This window comes from Gallinula chloropus (assembly GCF_964237585.1).
Source record: "Gallinula chloropus genome assembly, chromosome: 2".
Lineage (NCBI taxonomy): Eukaryota > Metazoa > Chordata > Aves > Gruiformes > Rallidae > Gallinula > Gallinula chloropus.
The window spans coordinates 111220610-111243115 of NC_140086.1; the positions used below are offsets into that span (position 1 = coordinate 111220610).

The window sequence follows — 22506 nt, forward strand, 5'->3', positions numbered from 1 at the left end:
CCTAATCTGGCAGAGGGTCAACTTTCTGATTTGTAATGAAATACAGTATTGTCAGCCTGTATTTCCATTGACTCCATTAGGAAAATTTTACCTCTTTTTTCCCTGGAATAAGATAATGAAATCCTTGAAAAAGTAAACTCTATTAAATCTGGATTTTGTGTGACCATGTGCCATTAATGACTTCTGGGTGTTTTGCCTTTGTTCTAACTTTAACAGGAACTTTACGATCATATGAATAGTTCCTTGGGCAGTACCTTGCTAGAAGGGTCACAGGTTTATCTTGGTAAGTGATTTTTTTTGTACAAGCAGCAGAGATAACGTTACGCTAATCAACACATTCTCTTCCTGAGCTAATTTATGCGTGTTAACAGGTTAAGCAGTAAAGGTCTGTGTGCCTGCACAGTATTCTGTTATGCATCCCTTTAATAATGGATTTAAATAAATGTCAAATAAATGTAGTGCTGCTTTCATAATAGGAGTCAGTTACAGGTTGAAAGCCGTGTTACCTCTTGACCTGGCAGTCTGGCAAGCAACTGTTTGGCTACTTTTGGGAAACAGCACCTTCTTAATTTTTACGTGGAATTATCTGATGGTGTGGGGTGCCCAAGCTGTCACCTACCTGGTATTTGTGAGATCTCGCATTTGATTCTGGCTCTTCCCTGTGTTTTCCAAATGCACAGTGCAGTATTCAGTGTTTCCATAATGCTGTGTGACAGCCAGCAGGTGTAATTCGGAGTGTGACTGTTCACATTATTATTGTCTGCTTTGTAGATTTAACTCTTGCTCCTACTCAAAAAAAAAAAAAAAAATGCTGTGAGTTCTGCTGTTGAAACAACCAGGTTCACATAGAATGCACAATGCCCTCCCTCCCCCTAGAAAGTGGTGACAAAGAAATGTTGATATTTCTGTTAGCCACTAAACTGTAATAATTGCTCTCTGTTTGTTATCTCAGGTCTCTCTCCTCGGGACCTTGTTCTTCACTTCAGACACAAGGTTGGTGCTCTCTACTAGATATATCAAGTACAGCACTGCTTTTGTGGAGTGAAATGCTTTGTTAGGAATTGAAAGGTAAACATGTCTATGCATACCTGAGCTAGGAGTAAGAGGACTGTTTTCTAAGTACTTCTGGTTACAGCTTCCTGATTTCCCTTCCCCTTCCACCTACATGACTCCAGTGAAAGTAAGTTCCGGACTGCAAAGTTTTGTCTGCTGGATTCGCTGGAGTTTTCTAGGTTTGTGTGACACTTCCTTAGTCCTGTCCTGAAGTGCAAGTAGTGTCTCAGTTATGGTCTTCTTTCTGTTTCTTGCTTCTCATCAGATGAATGTGATAGAAGAATGTTGCTAATGTTTGTGCAGACAAAACTTGGAGCTTTTTTTTTCCTGTATATTTTTGCAGCTTCTGCCATCGTAGAACCTGGGTGGGCTTGCACCTCTCCTTCTTCTTCCTAGTGACTATAGAAATTGAGTGTGTGTCCTGTACCTAAGCTACAAATAGCATTTACAGTCTTCTGTTAACTGAGAGGCATCAAGGAAACAATCCAAGAATATGGATGTCTTGGTATATTTGCACAGGTTCAGGAGATTTTTGGTGCAGAACTAATTTTTGTTTAACTTCAAATGTCTACCAGTCACACGACAGAAGCATTCATGTTTTCCATTGAGTGTAGAGAATCTGGAGGGCCACTTCTGATGCAGCCTTATCTGTAAATGCATAAAATTAGGTGAGGTGAATGCTGTTCTTGGTATTCTGCTGAATTCTTTTCTGTGAAGGAGCTCTTTTTATGTTTATGTGGTTTTACTGTTGTTTTTTTGTTGGGGGGGTTGTTTGGTTGGTTTTGTTTTTTTAATTCTGGAATTGCACAACATGTTCTTTCTTATAAATAGCCTTTGATTTGAATTACACAGTTCTTGTTTATGCAGATCTTTTTTCTATGCATCTCATGCTATTTATAGAGCACTCAGGTGGAAAAAGGGTATTGGAACACAGTTCTGCAGTTATTAACATGCAATCTTGAATAAGAGGTTATGTTTGCACACTGTTTTTGATACATGGCACTGGTTCTCTCACCATATTTTTTCCTTTTTGTGTTTTTCAGGTCTTGATCCTTTTTAAATTGATTCTTCTAGAGAAAAAGGTAATGTTTTGTACTCTGAGGCAGGTAACTGATACAGAAATGGAATGCTTAATTTCTTTCTGAATAAGTTATGTAGAATATAGTAGTGAAAAGGACAGTAAAATACAAGTATCTAAAGTAATATGAAAACCTTTTGGTCCAAATTTTAATTGAGAAATTCTGCTCAAAGTAACTACTGTGTGTTGACATATAAATTTGCCTCCACTTCTATCCACACTCTACCTCATTAATAGCTGTCCCAACCAGGGAAAGTAAAATGTGAGTGGAGAAACTTAACACGTTTTAAAAGAAAGGAAAAGATACACATAATGCAAGTAAGTACGTGTGTGAAGGAACTGATAGGATATGCTATCCTGTACACTTTAGGGAGCATAGAGCTTTGCAGGATTCAGTAAATAGAACTTCTGCTTCAGTTTTTAATTAGCCATGCCAAAGGAAATGAGTGCTACAAGTGTTCTTCAAACATGAATTGCATGAACACCTGCAGGAGACCATGTGAAGAGCTGTATGTGTTAGGTCAGGCTGAACTCTAATTATAATATGATAAAAACCATTTTTTTGGGGGCAAACATACTGACTCAGAAGCGGTGCTGTCTTAGCACACCAAGTGGGATAAGCAAAATGTATATGCAGTTGTGAAATAGTAAGTAGAATCATAGAATGTGTTATGTTGGAAGGGAGCTTTTAAAGGTCATCTAGTCCAATCCCCCTGCAGTAAGCAGGGACATCTTCATTAGATCAGGTTGCTCAGAGCCCCATCAAGCCTGATCTTGAATATCTCCAGGGATGGGGCCTCTACAACCTCTCAGGGCAACTTGTTCCACTGATGTATCACCCTAATATTGAAAAACTGTTTCCTAATATCCAACCGAAATCTACCCTTTTCAAGTTTCAAACCATTCCCCCTTGTCCTATCACTATATGCCCTCGTGAACTGTTTTCCCCAGCTTTCTTACAGGGAACTCTCCGATTTTGGAAGGCCACTATAAGGTTCCCCTGGAGCCTTCTGTTCTCCAGGCTGAACAAGCCCAGTTCTATCAGCCTGTCTTAATAGGAGAGGTGCTCCAGCCCTTTGATAATTTTTGTGTCCCTCCTCTGGATGTACTTCAACAGGTCTGTGTCCTCCTTGTGCTGAGGGCTCCAAAGCTGGACACAGTATTCCAGGTGGGGTCTCACCAGAGCAGGGCAGAGGGGCAGAATCACCTCTCTTGATCTGCTGACCATACTTCTTTTGATGCAGCCCAGGATGCAGTTGGCCTTCTGCTCATGGCCAGCTTCTCATCCGCGAGTACCCCCAAGTCCTTTTCCTCAGGACCCTACACTTGGCTTTGTTGATACCTCATGAGGTTCACCTGGGCCCACTTTTCCAGTCTGTCCAGGTCCCTCTGGCACATTAATCTCACCACTCAGCTTGGTGTCATCAGTGAACTTCCTGAGGGTGTGCTCAATCCCACTGTCAATGCCATTGAAAAAGATAATAAACAGCACTGGTCCCAGTACAGACCCTTGAGGAACTCCTCTTATGTCATGGTCATATTTATTTTCTTCTTCCGTGTGTATATATATATATGGAACAAAAACTTTCAGTGAAATGGTTATCTGTCAGCTTCCAGAGACATTTTATGCAGGAATTTTGTTTTGTTTCATTTTTAAATTTTTCTTAAAGATTCACTTCAATTTCCCAAATTTCACTTCTTCATCGAATCTGCTGTGTTAAAACCTGACTTCTTCAGGGTGCTGAGAAGGAACATGAGAATTTCCCATTAGCTGCAACTGGAACTCAATAGGACTTAATCTGTAAGGTATCAAAACCAGTTGTGGTTTTGATAGATCAAAACCACAACTACTTAAGGCCTGGGTAGCTTTTGTGAAGCAGTAAATATGGCTTTTAAAAACAGAAGTAGCAGCTAAAAGCTTTTGCACTTGTCACTTAATTCTGTAAATGGGATACACCTTGATAGCTCTGAGTGCTTATTGAGGAGAATAAATCAGCTTCTGCATTAGAGAGCTAAAGACTGCTGCATTAAAGGCTATGCAAAAGGTATACTTCAGAAAATGCTATTATGGCATAGTAGGAGTGCACCTGTAGACATGTATGTAATGAAGACAATATGCAAGCTTTTCCCCAAAAATAACTAATTTAATACATTCTGAAAGGCTACAGTGATTTTTTTTTTTTCTTTATAAGCATTAGTGGAAAAAATCTTAACTGAAAAATTGTTGATCTATTAAAAAACTTATTATAGCATTTCATCAGGTCAGTTCAGTGTTTAGTCATAGATAAACAAAATACTGTGCTGAGCTACAGTTCTTTTCTAAAGCTGCTCAAACCACAACACACAAATGCACAGGAAAAGGGGAGAGGGAGGTTTTTCCAAGTATGTTCATGTGACTCAAACATACTGAATTGCTTTGAAAATAACTAGATGCTTATTAAATAAACCTGCAGGTTGTTTTGGTTTTGTTTTTCCCTGAGCTCAAACAGGAAGGCAACACTTGCTATTTCAAAAGGAAGAATTTTGGGTTTCTGGTACTGCCTCTTTTCTGGCAAATGTCAAAGTTCCAGAAGAACTGTGGGAATGTGTATGTTCAAAGACCTTAAATATAATGTGCAAGAAGTCACTAGTAATGCCAATTTTCCTTGAGCTAAAAAGAGCCTTAATGCCACAGGCTGATTTCCTTTAATCTGTAGCAATGTGGTTGATGCTAAAGGAATTTCTTTTTCACCTCTCAGCTTGTTTTTAGGCAGGAAGACTACTTCCAGATGCTGATCATTTGACTTCCTACTGCCAGGACCACCCAGTTTTCTGATGTAAATGTTGTAGGGCATATAATGGGGATGAGAGGGGTCGTGAAGTGTTCATCCATACAGATGGCAGAGGGACTTGATGGCATAAATACTGAAAAGTGTTTGGCTTAAGTAAGCAGTATGTTCAAACAAGAAACTAAACTGGAATAAATTCCTTGACAACAAGGTGGTACTTTATAGACTTAATTATTTTTGTAAGCTTAAAAATAAGTTGGGCTTAGATGTATGTGGTATCTAAGAATCTAAACCTGTGGGGTTATTGTAGGGTTTCTGCTGTAGTTCCTTGCTATTATATCAGGCATCTTTCATACCTGCATATTACAGAGCGGCATCTTAAAAGAAGTTAGATGGTTTTATTCCCATTGGAGTCAGCAGATGTTCTTTCCTCAGATGAGCTACTCGTTCTTCTCATCATGGTTTTACTGTGGCTCTTGCAATGTGAATGCACCTATGTTGAAAGCAGAAAAAAGAAAAATTGTACAAGATAATATACATAGTCTGGCTTTAGCTGTAATATACATAGTCTGGCTTTAGCTGAGGTACCATTAAACATCATTTGGTTTGTGTTAGGACTGAATAGGTCTTTCTCTTGGTTCCATCAATTCACCGGATTGTAGACTTGCAAATAACAGGTAGAACAAGAGTTACTATTCATCAGTTGCTTCCAAAGAGTCTTCCTAGCTTGCAGCAGAAGTCTTTTATTAAGTCAAAATCCACAACTTGCACTTCTGATTTCATCATTCACCTATTGCAATAATAAAATGCATTCACCTATTGAACTGTCTTGAAGTGTCATCAAGTTGGATTGCTCTGTATTCCTTTGCAGTGTTGTCTCCTTGTAACGACCATGTATGTTTAGCCAGTATTGTGCTGCTTGAGGATCTAAAAAAAGCATTGTTAAATGAGTTGGCTTTCGTGGGGTGGGTGGGTTGGTTGGTTTGTTTTGGGTTTGGGGTTTGGGGTTTTTTCTTTCTTCTCCCTGAAGGCCTGTCTTGGAGGAAACCCAGTAGTAATATTCAGTCTGCTTTGTGTTTCTTCTTTCATTGCTAGCCTCTGACACTCCCCTTTTGAATTCCTAACTAATTTACTAATCCCAGTCTCTCTGATTTAATTAAGGAGATTCTGTTTCCGCATCTTATGCCTTAAGTGCTTTACCAAAGTTAATATCAGTCATGTCTTCTGTTTGCAAAACATCTTTTTTTTTTTTTTAATCACAGGAAGATACTGGTAATAAATTTATGCTGCATTTATCCTGTTTTTCATTTATCTACCTATCTTTAATATATTTTCTTACATGTTTTCGCATAGGGTTTTTTGCATATGTCAGAATTCTGGAGTGGAGATTATTTGGCCTGTTATAAATCAAACAAAGGTTTTGATGAGCTACAAATGAACAAGAATTTATGTGGAGTGCCAGGAACAATTTTTTTTTCTGTCAGTCATTCAGTAACTATCATTTTGAATGACTGACAGAAAAATCTGAATGATTGACAAGTATATGTAACACACACATGTATATTTATATAACATATATATTACAAATACTACAAAATGCAAGGGTACAACAGAGATATTTCATATTTACTTTGAACTTTGTTGGTAAGCTGACTTCATAAAATAACATCAAAAGCAGTGCCTTGAGTAGTTTGCATCTGCTCTTTGTCATGCTTAACCGTAATTGTGTTCTTCCCACTCTCTTGTCCCTAATTTCCCTTTCCTCTCTCTATGTCTTCTCCCCACCCCCTTCCCCTGTGCCACCAGGTGCTGTTTTATATTTCTCCAGTAAATAGATTGGTGGGAGCTCTGATGACTGTCCTGTCGTTATTTCCTGGTAAGAAGAGAAGTTTGGATTACTTTTTATACACTTTCTGGTGATAACTGAGACCGAGTGTACCGCTTCATTTGGAAAACAACTTATGTGACAGTAGAGTTACATTTACTGCCTGAAAAATGGGTGATTTGTATACATGTCTGTGGACTGTGTACATCTCCTAATACCACTTCCACTCCATGGGTTATTTCTTGTGTGTAATTAGAGCCACTGGATCTTCTGGGTAACATAGGTAGGACCCTGAATAGCTGAGACATTCCTGTTAAGTCCCTTAAAAAAAACAAAAATGCAAGCCTTTCCCTTCTACGTGCACAGGAAAACAAATTAAAAAACCTCCCCTAACTCCTAACCTTGCTAATTCTTAGCTTCTAACTAATCTTCTCAAAGCAAAAAAGTTCTGGCAGATTCTTCAGGAGAGATAGTGTAATTTTTGGGGGGCAGGGGGGTTTTCTTCATTTTGTTTTTCAATGCACACGCCCCACCTCACCCAAAGTAGTGTTTTAAAATATGTGACTTCCGTGATGCACACAAGAGAACTTTGTTGATTTTCTGTAACAAAAGCCACTCAGATTTCTGTTGAGATGCTGATATTCGTGCTTGCTGCCACTTTGCAGGGATGATTGAACACGGTCTTACTGACTGCTCGCAGTACAGACCGCGAAAGAGCGTCTCGGAGGATGCTGACTTGCAGGAGAGCACATCGCGGCCAGATGACTATGTTTCCGTGTCCGCTGCTGATGTTTCAAACGCCAACTTTGACATGGGAAAGGGAGGCAGGAAGATGGCAGGGAACCATTCACTGGAAGGTCAAAAAGCAAACGTGCCTTTCTCCCAGTCAGAGAAGACTTGCAATGGAGCTCAGTCCTCCAACGGTGCTGTGCAGCGCCTGAAAGTTCCTTCCCGCGCTTCTCCAGCGTCCTCTGAAAGCGACTGGGAGACCTTAGATCCCAGCATTTTGGAGGAGTCTCACCTGAAAGAGGAACGTGAAAGTACAGCACCAGAACGGGCTGAAAACCTTCCAAGCGAAGGCCTGAGCTCAGAAGGCTTCCCAATCACAGTGCAGCCCCAGGCAAACATGGGACATGCGGTGCTTGTTCCAGGACTGATATCTGGCCTGGAAGAGGACCAGTATGGTATGCCACTGGCTATTTTCACAAAGGTAAACATGCTGTTCGTGGTACCTGGTAATTCACAAAAACTTGGGTTATTCAGAAGTGGCTAATAATTTTGGTTACCCAACTCCAAATGGACAGTAGGGTACTACAAAGCATGTAAGTACAGTCTTTGGCAAGGAGCTGTGTTTTTAGGGTGGGGGGAAAGCTTGGGTGCACCTCTGAGAAGGGGGGGTGTGTGCACCCATGCATTCCTCTTTTCCTTCATGTTTAATTATATACTGTTTTCAATTCTACGTGATGGTGACCTGCAACCTCACTGTGGTTCACATAAATGGCATGTATCAGTAACTGCTGTTTTCTTCTGCTCTGAAGAACTGTTGATCTAACCTATATAGGACAAGATTGGAGTAATTAAGAGGTGTTTGCATACCTTAATCTAAACTAAGCTGTATCTTGGCTGACACCTAAGCCTATGCTTTCCTCTTTTAATTTATTTATGTATATATGTGTATTTGTAAATGTGTGTGTATTTATATATACACAAAATGTGTATATAAATGTTTGTATATATACACACACAAATATATACATACTTATTTATAATTTCACCCTTCTTTACATGATAACTCTTCCTGGTCACCTGTGGCACTTTCCCTGTGTGTGTGGTGCTGCACTGCTGAATTTTAAGATGCCTAACTGAACTCCAGGTATTCCAGAGTCTTTCTAAAGACTCCAGTGGGCATTGTCAGACAACAAACAATACATTTACTAGGGCTCATTTCCCACAAAAAAAAACCCTGGGAAAATACGTCCCTTTTAAAGATCCTTTTGTTACTGAAAGAAGTGGTAATAACTTTTTATGTAAAACCTTTTAGTTTGCCCAGAAAGTAGGACATTCAGATTTATTTCCTCAAGCTGGTTAGGTTCAAGGTGGTGTTTCTTCCCTTGGAGGTGCTCAGTTGCATTTCCTTGCAGGACATGGTGTTTGATGATTGTGTTTGAGCTTCTCACAGTAACTTTCATTGGAAGTGGTGTGCTCTGTGAGCAGGTCAAATGTCATTGCCCTGTATCACCACACATCACTGTTGGTAAATGCTTTTTCAAAAAAATGTGTTTGTCCTTATGGTCTAATTAAAAGAAGAGACTGTAAATTATATTTACTGATGTTTAAAATACTAGATTGTAATCGAGAAGAAAATAATTGATATGGAGGCCTATGAGTGCAAATTTAATTTGCTACTAAGCTCATAAAATGGAAGAGTAAACAACTTTAAGGAAGCTGACAGTCTCTACGTGTTTACCTTCTGTTCCACAAAGAAACTTTTCATTTGAGTTCATCCAAATGTAATTAAAGCACAAAAGGCTTTACGTCTCTAAGGTATCAGAAAAATGTGATTCGAAGTTAATAGTTTAACCACTTACTGGAAAGTTTCAGTCTCTTCTAGAGCTCTCATGTCAGGGTTGTTTTATGTCGTGCTGTGGAAAGACTAATAAATCTGGCAAATTTGAATGGGAGGAAATTTTGCCAGATGGCACAATACATTATCCAAGTACAGCTGAGGATAAAGAAAAATAGGTTGTGATATTTGTTTCTTTAGTACCAGTTCTGTAAGATCTAATACTCATTTCATTTGCACTCTTTTAAAATGAGTGGAACACTTTTACAGAAATAAAAGTTGTTATAATTAGAGACAAATGTGAATTTGGGAACTGACACATGATACTTTTAAATAGTGAAAGATTCCCAAGAATTCATTACTTGAATATACACTAATTAAACCTTCCTTTGCCAGCTTATTAAGCTATATATTTTGAAAATATTTCCATTTATGTTGGTGATTCCTCTTCAGAGCACTGTTGTTCCTTTGACACAGGCTGTTTGCTTTCATCTGATAAGTGTCATCTGGAAAGCCATCCCTGTGCCTAGTACAACAAAGGGGAATAATTGTGCTCCTTCCTTCCTTCCATGTGTTTCCAATTACCAGGGACTGTGTGATACGGTCCGTGTGCTCTTTGTTTCTGTCCAGCAATACCGTTGGCCCTTCTGGGTTTCTACTAGTGACTAAATTGCATCGTGCGTTATGCTATTGAACAGCTGGAGTTAGGCTTTAGTATTAGACTTCAGGGGTGTATTGGTCCTATATTTAAAATTTTTAAAATATAAATTACAATACCTACAACTGCTTTTTGATGATCTTTCAATGACTTATCTTGAAGCTTTTTTTTTTCAGAATGTTTGCTTGTTTTTGTTTTGTTTTGCTTTTTCAATGGGAATGTAGGATACTAGATTAAGTTTTACAGGCATGGAGTGGCTAAAAATCACAGTGTATTACTTTCTGACCTACTCTTTCTTAAAGCAGGCATGCATATCCTTATCAAAAATTGATTGGTGTCTTTGGAGCCTGGAATTCTACACCTACAAAATGCAGACAGCGCTCTGTAGTGTTCCTGCATTATGTGCCTTGGGACTACCAGAAGGCATCACCATACACAAGAGGAGAGATGACTCTTTCTCTCCATTGACTGCTTGTCTCTGAACTGACCTAAGATCTCATTCTTGTTTTCTGCTGCTTATTCTGTTGCTTTATAAACACATTTGATTCCCGTCCTTTGCCTTGCATTTCAGTTTCAGTCCTGAGACTGAAAGGCAGCACAACCTCCTAAAAAAAGTAATTCACAAACAATCTGGTTGCTTTGCTTTGCAGATGTAATCTAGCAAAACAATAATCATGGATGAAATTGTAATAACCAAGGTTTGTTCTGGGTGGAATGTGCTGGCTTTTGTTAGTAAAAACTCTGAAATTAGACTCTTTTTTTCTTTCCCTTTTATGATATTAAACCTCTAAATACCTCTGTTGGTTTAGGGGTACCTTTGTTTGCCCTACATGGCGCTGCAGCAGCATCATCTCCTGTCGGATGTAGCAGTCCGGGGCTTCGTTGCAGGAGCCACAAATATCCTGTTCCGTCAGCAGAAACACCTGAGTGATGCAATCGTGGAAGTATGAATCTTTGCATTCGAACTTCTTGAACTAGAGAAGAGGGGTGGGGGGAACCAGAGGTTGTGTTTTAAATATAGCTTTTAAGTTTCACATTCATGCCCCAATTTTGAATTGTTTCTCCATGAAAGAAAATCTTAACTGCAGAAGCTTATTACATTTATATCATTGATTAGGATAGAATTAGATAAACTGCAAAACTAATACCTGATTTTCTGGGTATTCTTTTATCCAATATTTAAATTCAGAGGGGACTAACTACATTTTTATTTTATTGCTGGTGTAACTTCTCATGTCATCAGCTTTCTTCATGACTTTGTAAGAAGGGCTTCAGAAATAAGTGCTCGCAGCTGAGAAACGAGCAGTCAGGTAATAAAGCACATGGCTATTGGATTCCTTCTGATTTAATCGAGAGGTTAAAAAAATAGTGTCTAAAAAACCCACACTCAGTTCTGGCAAATAGATAAAACTATATCATCAGCATTCGGTAACCAGCTTAACAAACTGAAGTGATAATCAAAGAGCCTCTAGGAACAAAGATGTGAACAGCAGACTTGACCTGCCAAGTCCTGTCAAATAAGCAGCTTTTTACAATGTGCCAGGAAGACAATTGGATTCTGGTTGTATCAGAGCAGTGTCTGACTTTCTGGAAACAATTCATTCTTTATTTGGCCACTTGTTTCTCCTTGACCCTTTGAGGCACTGTGGGTTTTGATTTAGGCAGTGATATAGAGCAGCATATATAAGCTGGTTTATTTAGATAAATTTTCACCCTTTAAATTATTTCCAACAGGTAGAAGATGCTCATGTACAAATCCATGATCCAGAACTCCGTAAGATCCTGAACCCGACCACTGCTGACCTGAGATTTGCCGATTACTTGGTGAAGCACGTCACTGAGAACAGAGACGATGTTTTCCTTGATGGCACTGGGTGGGAAGGAGGAGATGAGTGGATCCGGGCTCAGTTCAGTGCTTATCTTCATGCACTGCTTGCTGCTGTGCTGCAACCAGGTAGAACAGACACCTTGTTTAGCATCTGAGATGAGGGCGGGTGTCATAAGCATTTGTTCAGTTGCATTAAATGTGGGGCCTTATCATTAGGTCACCCTTTGTCTAATGTTTCATTTTAGGCTGTTTTATCAGTTGTCCTTGGCTAACCTTGTTATTCCTTGGCAAGCTTGTTACTATTTCTTACTTACTGTCTCCTTCTCCTTGATTTAATTAAGCTTTCCTCTTAAGTAGAAGTACCTCAAATCCCTTACACAATGAGACTTTTACAAACCTGAGTGTCTCACAGACTCTACGGCAACCTGAACTTAATTTTGGGGAGCTAATTGAGTTCAAGGGGACATGAAGTTAAGTGGCTGCTTGCAGGAAGTTTTACTAGGCTGTTCCATCTTTTCTCTTCCTGACACGATCTTAAGTTTAGTTTGTTTAGTTTGCCCAGCACTGATCTTATTGGCTCCATTCTTGTCATGGTTATTCTCTGTTCACATCAAGTAAGTGATTCAGATCTTGTTCTGTGGTATTTGTGATAGTACATCCGTGATAGTATTTGTGATGGGATTGAGAACTTGATTTTAAGGCCTGGAAATTGCCAAGTTCTTTGACAGTTCTTTAATATTTTAAGATGATTACTTGGTTGATATGAAGTGTCAGGATTTTCTGGAAACTTGTACTACTTCACTGTCAGACTCTAAAATTATTTCCTATACAGTTCAGTGTTTTAAAGGGGATGTTGTTACAGTAAATTTATTCCACAGTAGTTCATACTGCAGCTTTGGAGTGGATTTGGGGTTTGCTAAACATGAATGAGTAGCAACATGGTACAGCAAAGCCTGGTGAATCCAACCTATATCTATAGCAAATGATGTCAAGAGGCCTATGTATGGATGACTTTTTTTTCCCCACTTGACCTCTCTACTTAGAACTTTGTAAATTAATTTAAAAAAAATTAAGCTTGCTTTTTTGTTGTTTTTGTTGCACTTATCCTGGCATTGTATAGTTGAGACACACTAAAATGAACATAATGAAATATTTTTGATTGCCTAGTTCCTGGTAGTAGAGTTTTAATTGTCTTTGATTTTATAAGAGCCTGGAAAATTCAAATTTTTCTTTACAAGAAAAAAAAAATAATGTCTTGTAGTACATCTCTAATGAATTCCTGCAAATTCTCATGTTTATTTTATCAGACAATGAGAAGACTTTGTCAGACTTCGGAACGGCATTTGTAGCAGCCTGGAAAAATACCCACAACTACAGAGTGTGGAATAGCAACAAACATCCTGCTCTTGCAGAGGTGAATTCTAGGTAAGGAAACTTCTGGGTGGTTTGGTTTTTTAAGCAGCATTCAACATGGAGAGCTCCTAGTGTGTCTATTCCAGGCACACTGTTCTGTAGGATTACAGCATTCCCCTTGTTCTTGCTATAAAGTGAAGCCTTGACAAGCCAGAATAAAAACTCAGTAGCCTTGGTGACTATTAAGCATTGAATCAAAAGCCCTGAGTGTGAAATGTTGGGACACTATTCTGTAGGTGCAAAACCTGAGTATTTGTGTTCTTCAATACTTTTAATTCTGTGCTGTAGTTTCATGAAGAACAATATATCCAGAATCTGTAGAACTGAAACTTGAACTAGTTGATGTCTGGCTGTCCCCAGCTATGGAAAGTTGGCCATTTCTCAAGAATTGCCCTCAGGTGGTTTTGCTCTTTATTAATTGCTTCTGGGTGTCCAGGGAATAGCTCTGTCCAGGGTTGTCACTGATGGGGGTGGAGGGTGGAGTGCTATGTTGCATCTTCCATGCTTTGGATTGGTTTACGTGTAGTTTCACTCAGAGCTGAGATGGTGCCAGGCTTGGTTGGCTGGGCCAACGTGTGTTGTTTAGTCTGGGTTATTACTGTACTGCAGGGAGTACTGCTTGGATTTACTTTGTCAGCCACTGTAGTGAAGAAGGTTTTTCTTTAGACATACAAAGCTCTTTTGGTCTAATAAGGGATTTTAAAAAATATTATTTTTTGTTTGCTCTGTATTGCTAGGAGAGGAGGTGCCTCTGCCTTAGTGTGAAAAGATTGTTAAGATCTGGTCTGTAAATAGAAATCACCTCACAGGTAGTTCATAAGAAATCTAAGGTTGATTAGTCACTGAGACCCAGCCTTCTCTAAAGTATGTAGCAGTCTATCTACAAAAGGTTATGGGTTTTGTAGGCCTCAGAGGGGAGTACAGCCAATCATGTGATACGGCTTTATCATGAAAAAAATAAGTACTTAATGTCTTTCCTCCTCTTCTAGCCACCCGTTCCAGGGACAGTACTCTGTATCAGATGTTAAATTAAGATTGTCACAGTAAGTATATAGTACTTTGAATTGTGGAATTTTTTAATTTTTTTTTTTTAAATGTGGTCAAATGTTAACCACTGTGTAACCACTGCTGTGATGGGCAAAACAAAATAATGATTTAAATTGGCTGTGTACATGGAACTACACTCAATGTTCTTTTGCAAAACATCACCACATCTAAAGATGGAACGTTTGCCTGAAATAGCACATTAGCACTGTTTTTCCCTATTTTGTGTTGGATTTTACACAGGAGAGGCCTGATTTTTTTGAAATGCAATTATATGGCTTTCATCTATTTATTTTTACATTGTAAACTAAAGCTGTTAAAACTTTTGTCTGTGTTGTTCTTATCTTGACTTTGTCTCATTATTAGGAGAAAACAGCTTTTTTTAAAAAAACTTAGCTGGTTTTTAATACAGCCTGGTTGTAAAACAGTCGAAGTTCACTGTCTATATCCTGAGACATTGTTCAGTTTCTTCAATCTAGAAGCTAAAAATGATTTTTTACACAATTTTTGTACCACACTCAATTGAACTTTAAGCTGATCTCAGCTCTTACCTGTAGTATTCAAGTCTAAAATTCAGCGGTGCTTCTTATTCCTGTAGCTGTTCAGCTTTAGCTGAAGCCGGATTTCAGCCCTGGGCGTTGCAGTTAACTATTTCTCCTTCTTTATGCACCAAGTAAAATAGATTGATCTGTCACTTGACTATTTTGACCATAAAACATCAGAGACCGTTTTTTTCAGATGCATGTAAATAAGCAATATATAACGCTGCTGATCCTGCACCTGCCTTGACTGTAGCCAGTTGTTTTCTGTACGCTGTTGAGTAGACTCAAACCACATGCTACAGCAGAACAACAGCTTGAGGAATAATAAGGCTCAGGCTTCAGCCTGCTGAATCTTTTTGTTGCTTTTGCTGACCAGTGACAGATTAAATTTCCGTGATGGCGATTGAGAATGCAAATGAATCAAGATTTATCTCAAGGTAATTGCCTTCAATAAGGTGCATGCCGATAGCAGCTCTTAGTATTATTATTAATGGATGGTCTTTGTAGAAAGATTTAATTTGAAAGATGTGGAGGTCTCTATAACCTTATACTTGTCCTATTGTGTTTGAAAGGGGAGATATTAACTCTGCTGGGTAGCCTGAAATTAACATAAAGGGACCGGTGGCCCTCAGTGTGTCTCTAATAATAATTATTTTTACAACAGTGCCTTTATTCTGTACATGTGACTTTGCTATCAGCTACTCATCAAAATTACCTGCTTTTTTTGCACACTGAGCCTTACCTTTTTCTTGGTGTACTCCTTTCCACTTTTCACGTCTACACTGAAGATTTTGAAAGTGGAAAAAGAATGTGGCATGTTGTGTTGTTAAGTTTTACTTAAATGGGTTTCCAAAGAATTGTAACAAATATGTGAACTTGAATGTTACAATTTAAAACTAAATCAGGTTATTTTCAAGCGATTACACTTGTGCAGTAGAACTGATTGTTTTTATGCTTTCCTTGGCAAGTGATGGTGGTATCTGTTGTCTTTCTGCATTTCTTTAACAAAAGCATGAATGCAAACTGCACTTATCAAAAGTTTAATCTGAGAGCAAGATACAAATCAAATTCTATTTAGAAAAAAGAATGATGGGCAACACGTACTGTTTAAAGCCTGTATGTTAGGGATAAAATTTCTCAAAACTTCTGCAAATCTGACTCTGTAATTTAGAACAGAAATGCACTTTGGTAAACGTTTAGGAAAGGTATAAAATGTGTCATGTAAGAACGAACCTTTGGGCATTTTTGATGCCTTTCTTGCTGACAGTATTTTGTCTTCATCCAAGAAGCTCACCTAACTCATCGATGTGGATAAGATGCATGCAGGAATTACGGGCTTGATCATATATAAAACTATATATATAGTCTGTGATATAAGTGTGTGTGTTGATACATATTTAAAATGTGTATTTTATTGGCACCTGGAAGTGGTAAGAAGTTAGTCAACTGACAGTCTTCAGTATCTCTCTTGCTTAGCTCCGTGCAAAACAGCGAACGTGGAAAGAAGTTTGGGAATGTGATGGTTTCCACCAGCCGAAACGTTGTGCAGACAGGAAAAGCTGTAGGTAAGAAACGTGTATAAAACCAGCTCATATCTGAGCCCTGGTTTTGTCTTTAAGAAGCATCCTGTATCTCAGTTTTAATCCAAGTGGACCTTTTAACATACATAGAAACCAGAGCAACATTTTGAGGAGGGGTAAAGCTGCCGACTGTGGGCCTGTATATTTTTTTAATAGACAAAGAATTTGGTGTAAATTCCTCTTCTGCTGTGGGCTGGAAATGAGTGTGGGAAGAGACATGTTGAGGTAAAAGCTTTCATGTAACCTAGAAATGCTTAGACCACATCACCTTCTGCACTGAGCTATTCTCATTTTTATATCTGCTCAACTGAAACGATAGTGAGAGCTGGATGTGATCAGAGGAAGACCTTGTGTCAGTTTCTGCAGGTTTTGAAACAGTCTGTAATTTTCTGGAAAAGCACGTGTTGTGCTTGAATGGGGGCAATGTTGCTCTTTCATCTTGTAGTGTGGGATAACTTGAGTTCACCCACCAAAGAGTCTGGTAATTGTTCTGCAGTAGCTTTGCCAAAAATTGTTTAGCTTCCTCTTTTTAATCCACTGGAGTCTTTCTACTCTCTCTGCTGTCATACGCTCTGGCAAGGAGCGCCTTTGGGTCCGAAACCTAGCAAGCCTGCCAGGGCAAAGGACAGCGTAGGCCGTTTCTGCTGAGCTACTGTCTTCACAGTCCTTGAGTATTTTCTGGCACAGGCTCTGGATTTGGATTTGAAATCCCAAATTGGACAAGCGATGGTGTGATTATTTTTTTAGTAGCAGTTTTATTTCTTTGTAGCATCACAGCAATGATACAGCTACTACTATTGACCTTCTTGCAGGCCAGTCGGTTGGAGGAGCCTTCACAAGCGCCAAGTCAGCTATGTCATCATGGTTTTCCACTTTCACGCAGTCGACTCAAAGCCTCGGGGACTGAGTGGTGGTTTTGCACAATGCTGCTGAGTATTTCAGGTACAATGCTTTCTCTGAGCTGCAGAAAGACTGCTCCCAGACACAGGGGTGAACCTTAACTTCCCAGGACCAAAACAAGGTATATGTTGCTTACAAGCAGACGTGGAATGTTACCCTTCGGTTTGACTAGAAGTACAGAAGAATGATGAGTGTCTCCACACAGTGGGATGGCATTTGCAGTATATTGGTTGTACTAAAATGACTACTTTTCTTCAAAACTGAGCCTTTATAAAGACGTTAGAAAACCGGGCTTGTTGCGAGCCGAATGTGTTTGACTTTAGATTTGTACATTTTCTTGGATGTTGAAAATATTTATGTAAACCGGTTATATTTTTCAATCCAAATAGCCAAATGTTTGTGAATTCTTGTTAGAAATAAGCAGAGTATAAATACCGATTTCTCTTTCAGGTTGGATCTGAGAGCACCTCTGCAGAAAGTATACAGTGGAAACCCTTCAAGGGTTCCAAGCCAGGTGGCATTTTCTCACTTTCACCTGCAAACTAAAATCAACAGGGTGCAGAGTAAGGCTGTAGCTGATTGGTTGGGTGGGGTTTTTTTTTCTCCCCTTTCTCCTTTGTAGCCATGTACAGTTGTTTGCATTAATCTGTCTCTCTTTGTGTCCCCACATCTGTGTGACGGTTGCAAAATCAGTATTTTCTTGCCATCCTGCACTAGGCCTCATAACAGGGCGCAAGCTTTGGCTGGGTTTTTACCTTGTGATGTGAACGGGATTCCAGGTGGAGAGACCTCTCCAGGAAGAGGATTACAAAGTAATTCTCCCAAATTGGGATTGGAGCACAGACGGTTTTGTGAGATCTTGCTCTACTAGGATGTAATTACACCATCAATGTAGTTACACGCATAGGAATACGAAGTACTAAACCCACCTAAAACTACCACAGTAGCAAACTCTGCCTGGCATTCTTCACACACCCCCCACTCCCCCCTCCCCATTAAAGCTACGAGGACTCTTCCAAACGATAATCAGCTATATGGATTTTCTGTCGACTCAGGGAATGTTCTGTTTGGGTAACTCTTTCTTTCATGAGGAAGGTAACACTAAAATCAAGTGAGTAACCAAAACGGCTTCGTTCGTATCCTTGTGTGAAGAAATGTAACAGAAGAGATGTGGCATAATGCTCTATTTTGTATGTAATGTGCAAGCCCTGTCTTCTGCATCCATGCCTGTTCCACTTCCTACATTTCCTCATGCTGAGAGGGGGATGATTTCCCATTTCTTGCACTGTGTGTGCCTTCTAACATCCCCATGTAATAGCTGTCAACTTTTTCTATGTGACTTTATCACGTGTCCCAGCTTTCTGTACCTCTTAGTTTATTGCCTCATCAGCACCTGTCAGCATTTTGCCATGTTTTTTTACGGGGCCAAGATTCCAAGTCATGGTTATTTCTGCTACTCCTCAAATAAAAGACAGCAGTTCTACAAGAGACAAACAAGAAGGCTTGAATGTAATTTGTTTGAAGAAATTAAGTTTAATTTCTTTAGGTGCATTTGAAAAGCTAATAGAAAAGCCACACTCTCACCAAGAAATTAAAGTCTAGCAACTTATTTTTTAAGTTTTATTGCTTCAAACAGCAATTTGAAAGCACAGGATCTGGCTCAAAGCCTTTGTTATTTTTTTTTTTTTTTTCCTCAGGACAAACTAGATGGAATGCCTGTGGAAAACCTGAGAGTGTGCAATTAGTTTGTGAGTTTCACTTGAGAAGGGCAAAACAGACCTCTCAAACTCTCCTGATCTTCTGACGTACAAGTAAACTGTACCTATGGAAGTGCAGCTAATCACTACTGGTGTCTCTGTCTGTGTACCTCCTAAAACTTCCCACGCCCTGTTTCTGTTTTATTCCACAACTCCCGAAGAGACATTTGTATCCTTGCAAAGGGGACGTATTGCTTGACAGGCAGGAAGAGCTCAGGCCACGTTTCATTCACAAAGAGCCCAGAGCTTTCGGACTGAGCATGAAGATAAGAAAACAATGGCTTGCTTTTGTGAAATGGCTGAGATATTTATTACCTGCTGTCTGGGATTTCAGTGCTCAGGCTTCATCTTGTAGTGAAGACTGAATAAAGGCGCAAAAAGGATTTAAGGTGCCTGTAATACTAACTTGAGCAACTTGAAGTACACTAGGTAAGTGTAGGCTTAGGGGCTCACAGAGGTGAGCTTGAGGAGCCAGCGGTTGGCGTTTGTATGTACAAGGTATAGAAACAGGACCTTCAGGGACCCTTTTTCAGTATCCTCCTTTGTCACCTCCTCACCTGAGTTTCTTCTGTAGAATTCTCCTATCCCCAAAATTTGCATAGCCACTTTGTTAGCGCTCTGTGTACCCCTTACTCCCACAGACTCCCTTGCTGGCCCAGGGATATTAGAAAACTGACATTTTTTTATGATTTTTTTTGGGTAGATTGATCTGAGGAAAGGCAGAACGAGGTGCCCTCAGCAGTGCTAAGCTGATGGGCTTGCTGCTTTGTGCAGGGACTCTGTTAGGGTAACTTGATGCTATTTCTTTTATGGGCAAGAAGATGTGACAGATCTTTCTCTGCAGTCTTTTCCCCACAGTCCCAGCCGTCTCTGGTGGAGAGCCAAACATACAGCCTGATTGAGAGTATTTTCCTTTCTTTACAAATGACAGAGTAAGAAACCATAATAATTCTCAATCTTCTCTGTCTTTCTAAGAACTGGCATCCTGCTAGCAAGCTGGGCTGTGTTTTAAACTCATACTGAGACTCGTGCAGCGGGTGGGGGTGAAGTGATCTTCGTAATATGTGGACTTCATTAACATGCACTGATTGCTCTTCGACATTTGCTTACCCTGACTTTGGGGCTCTAGGAGGGCATGTGGCCACTGAGGTTCATCTAAGCTCATGTCCTCTTCTTAATGGACGTTACCCCTTCAGTTAAATCCAATGCACATGCAACTTGTTTTCCTCCCCTCTATTGTAAAAGTTCCAGCCCGAGCATTATTACTTATGCAGAAGGATTTAGGCAGTCGACTTGCATTTTAAAGACCATGACATCCATTTCTGTGCTGCAAGAAACACCGAGTTCTGAATGAATAGGTGACGGTACCTCTAACGAGTCAAGTGTGCAGCAGTTGTTACAGCTGTGTCGCGGTGTATGTTGCAAAGGTGCTTCTGGCTGTTGGTGCGCAGCATGAACTGACTTACAGGTAATACAGCAGCGTGCCTCAACTTTCTGGCATCAGCCTCTGCTTTCTGTATGTGCTGGCGTTTGAGGAACTGCCTATTGAGCACAGATGCAAGTTCCCAAAACCTCACGGGACTAAGTGGTGTTGATGTAATATTTCACTTGACTAAAATGTTCAGCAGTTGTCACAGTTTTCAAAACCTTAATTCCTGTGCACATCTGACACCCGTTTCCTCAAATATCACGGTGTAATGGTCATTTTTAGATCAGTGTTCTGGTACACTTCCCACTTGTTTGACCTTGTACATCTGGTTTAAGCACCTTTGTAATTAAATACAGTATTTTGCCTAAACAAGCTTCTGATTTCCATAGAAATCATTACCAAGCAGAGAAACTCACGTGGCAGTATTTAATTGTGAAAGTGAAGGTGTGAATGCAGTTTTTCAACACAGAAACTGTTGCTTGATAGCTGAACATACAAGTAGTTTATTTGATTTGTCTTGTGCTGCTTGAAAAACAAATACATCCAGCCTGTATAATGTCTCTCTGCTCAAAAAGCTGTAAATCCCACCAGAAGACACTTGCAGGTGTCTGGTTTTGACATTGATACCGGCTGATAATACACTGGCTGTCTCTTTCAAATCTGTCTTCACCTTTAAGCTGATGGTGAATGCTGCTTTTAGCAAATTTAGGGGAAGAGGATCCCCTAGTGTGACTTTTTATTCCCTGTTTGGGCACTGCTCGTTGTGAGTTGATCGAAGTCTTCAGTAGAGCGCAGACCTCTCTTACCTCGGTATGAGCTTTTAGGTATGCCTCTCAAATTCTCATGTAGACTTAGACTCAAAATAGCAGGTAGTTCATGTGGGCTGTGGCACCTGGCTACAATGAGATGCTGAGTAAATTAATTACTGCACATCCAGTTCCCTGCTGCGGTGAGCTGTTTCAGAGCTTCTATGGTAACTGTCCCTGCACCTGGCTGGGAATGAGTGGGTGAGCTGCTGCTCCCCGTGCGAGGAAGAGAACTGCCTTGAACAACGTTCAGATGCGAATTAGATGATGCTTATGTCTAGAAAACAGTTGCACTTCTCTAAAACTTGTTAAAATTTTTGACCATGTGCAAGTAGTGGTGCAAACACGCTGGAAGATACATTCACATCATGGTGTTTATGCTGTGTGATTTTTATTTTTCTACTTTGTTGCAGCTATTTAGTTTTCATTAAAAAGGGCGACACAGAGCATACTCATTAAAGGCAGAAGCACTACGTTATTGTACTATGATTAAAGATGTATGACAAATTGCTTCCTGGTGTTTGTGAGTCTTTAATGCTGTAGTAGAGATTGACTTACACAAGTGGGCACAGGGCTTTAGTTCTGTGACGGTTCTGGTCTTGACCCCATACTTCATCAAACACTAGCAGTAGTGTTTGGATTTGTTTAAAAATAAATGGAGACGGGTCACTGCTGTCTGTTAGTGAACCTTACTCAGACTGCTTTGCTGCCTGCAAGTTGGAATCATAGGTGCATAACGTCTGTATGCACGTGGCTTCATCTCAGTTGGGATGGAACTGGCAGCCCGGCTGGGGTGTCATGTCCTTCTGTATACTTTCAAAATTATCTGATGGTAAATACTCCTCGTGTGATACTGTTCCAAAAGCAACTAATAGAAATAAGATTTTGTTGTTACTTTCCTGCCTGCATTTACTAATCCCAGTGAAAGCATCACTGGTATTTGCCTCCATCCTAGCAGAGTATTCCTACGCATTCCTCTTTTCCTGTCCTAATCACCAAGAAAGTAGAGCTGCCTTCTAGATCACGTGAGCATAAAGAAAAAACAATCAATCAAATAAGAATGTTTAGGCTGAAGGAAGAACACTTCTCTAAACTGAAGGCCAAGATAGAGATGTTATATTGTCTTAAAAACATGGAGAGTGGGATCACTTTCATGCCATATGAAAGAGATGGAAATGAAAGAGGGGAAAATACTGAAGAAGCAAATTCGGGTGGTGTCTCACCCCTTCCTTACAAAACACACACAGAAACACAATGGGGAA

The 22506-nt window shown here is 39.7% G+C and overlaps 1 protein-coding gene across 1 annotated transcript in view; it reads left to right on the forward strand.

Moving 5' to 3' along the window:
* AVL9 (AVL9 cell migration associated) overlaps nucleotides 1–17259 on the forward strand; it is a gene marked incomplete at both ends in the record, with an annotated part of 37042 nt that extends 19783 nt beyond the window's left edge. Inside the window, 11 exons of the mRNA XM_084280186.1 lie at nucleotides 217–283; nucleotides 953–993; nucleotides 2097–2135; nucleotides 6706–6775; nucleotides 7390–7934; nucleotides 10755–10889; nucleotides 11680–11899; nucleotides 13081–13198; nucleotides 14176–14229; nucleotides 16249–16337; nucleotides 17165–17259. Of these exons, the coding sequence (XP_084136312.1) occupies nucleotides 217–283; nucleotides 953–993; nucleotides 2097–2135; nucleotides 6706–6775; nucleotides 7390–7934; nucleotides 10755–10889; nucleotides 11680–11899; nucleotides 13081–13198; nucleotides 14176–14229; nucleotides 16249–16337; nucleotides 17165–17259 (1473 nt within the window). The remainder of the gene's footprint in view (nucleotides 1–216; nucleotides 284–952; nucleotides 994–2096; nucleotides 2136–6705; nucleotides 6776–7389; nucleotides 7935–10754; nucleotides 10890–11679; nucleotides 11900–13080; nucleotides 13199–14175; nucleotides 14230–16248; nucleotides 16338–17164) is intronic.
* Nucleotides 17260–22506: the final 5247 nt, after the last annotated feature.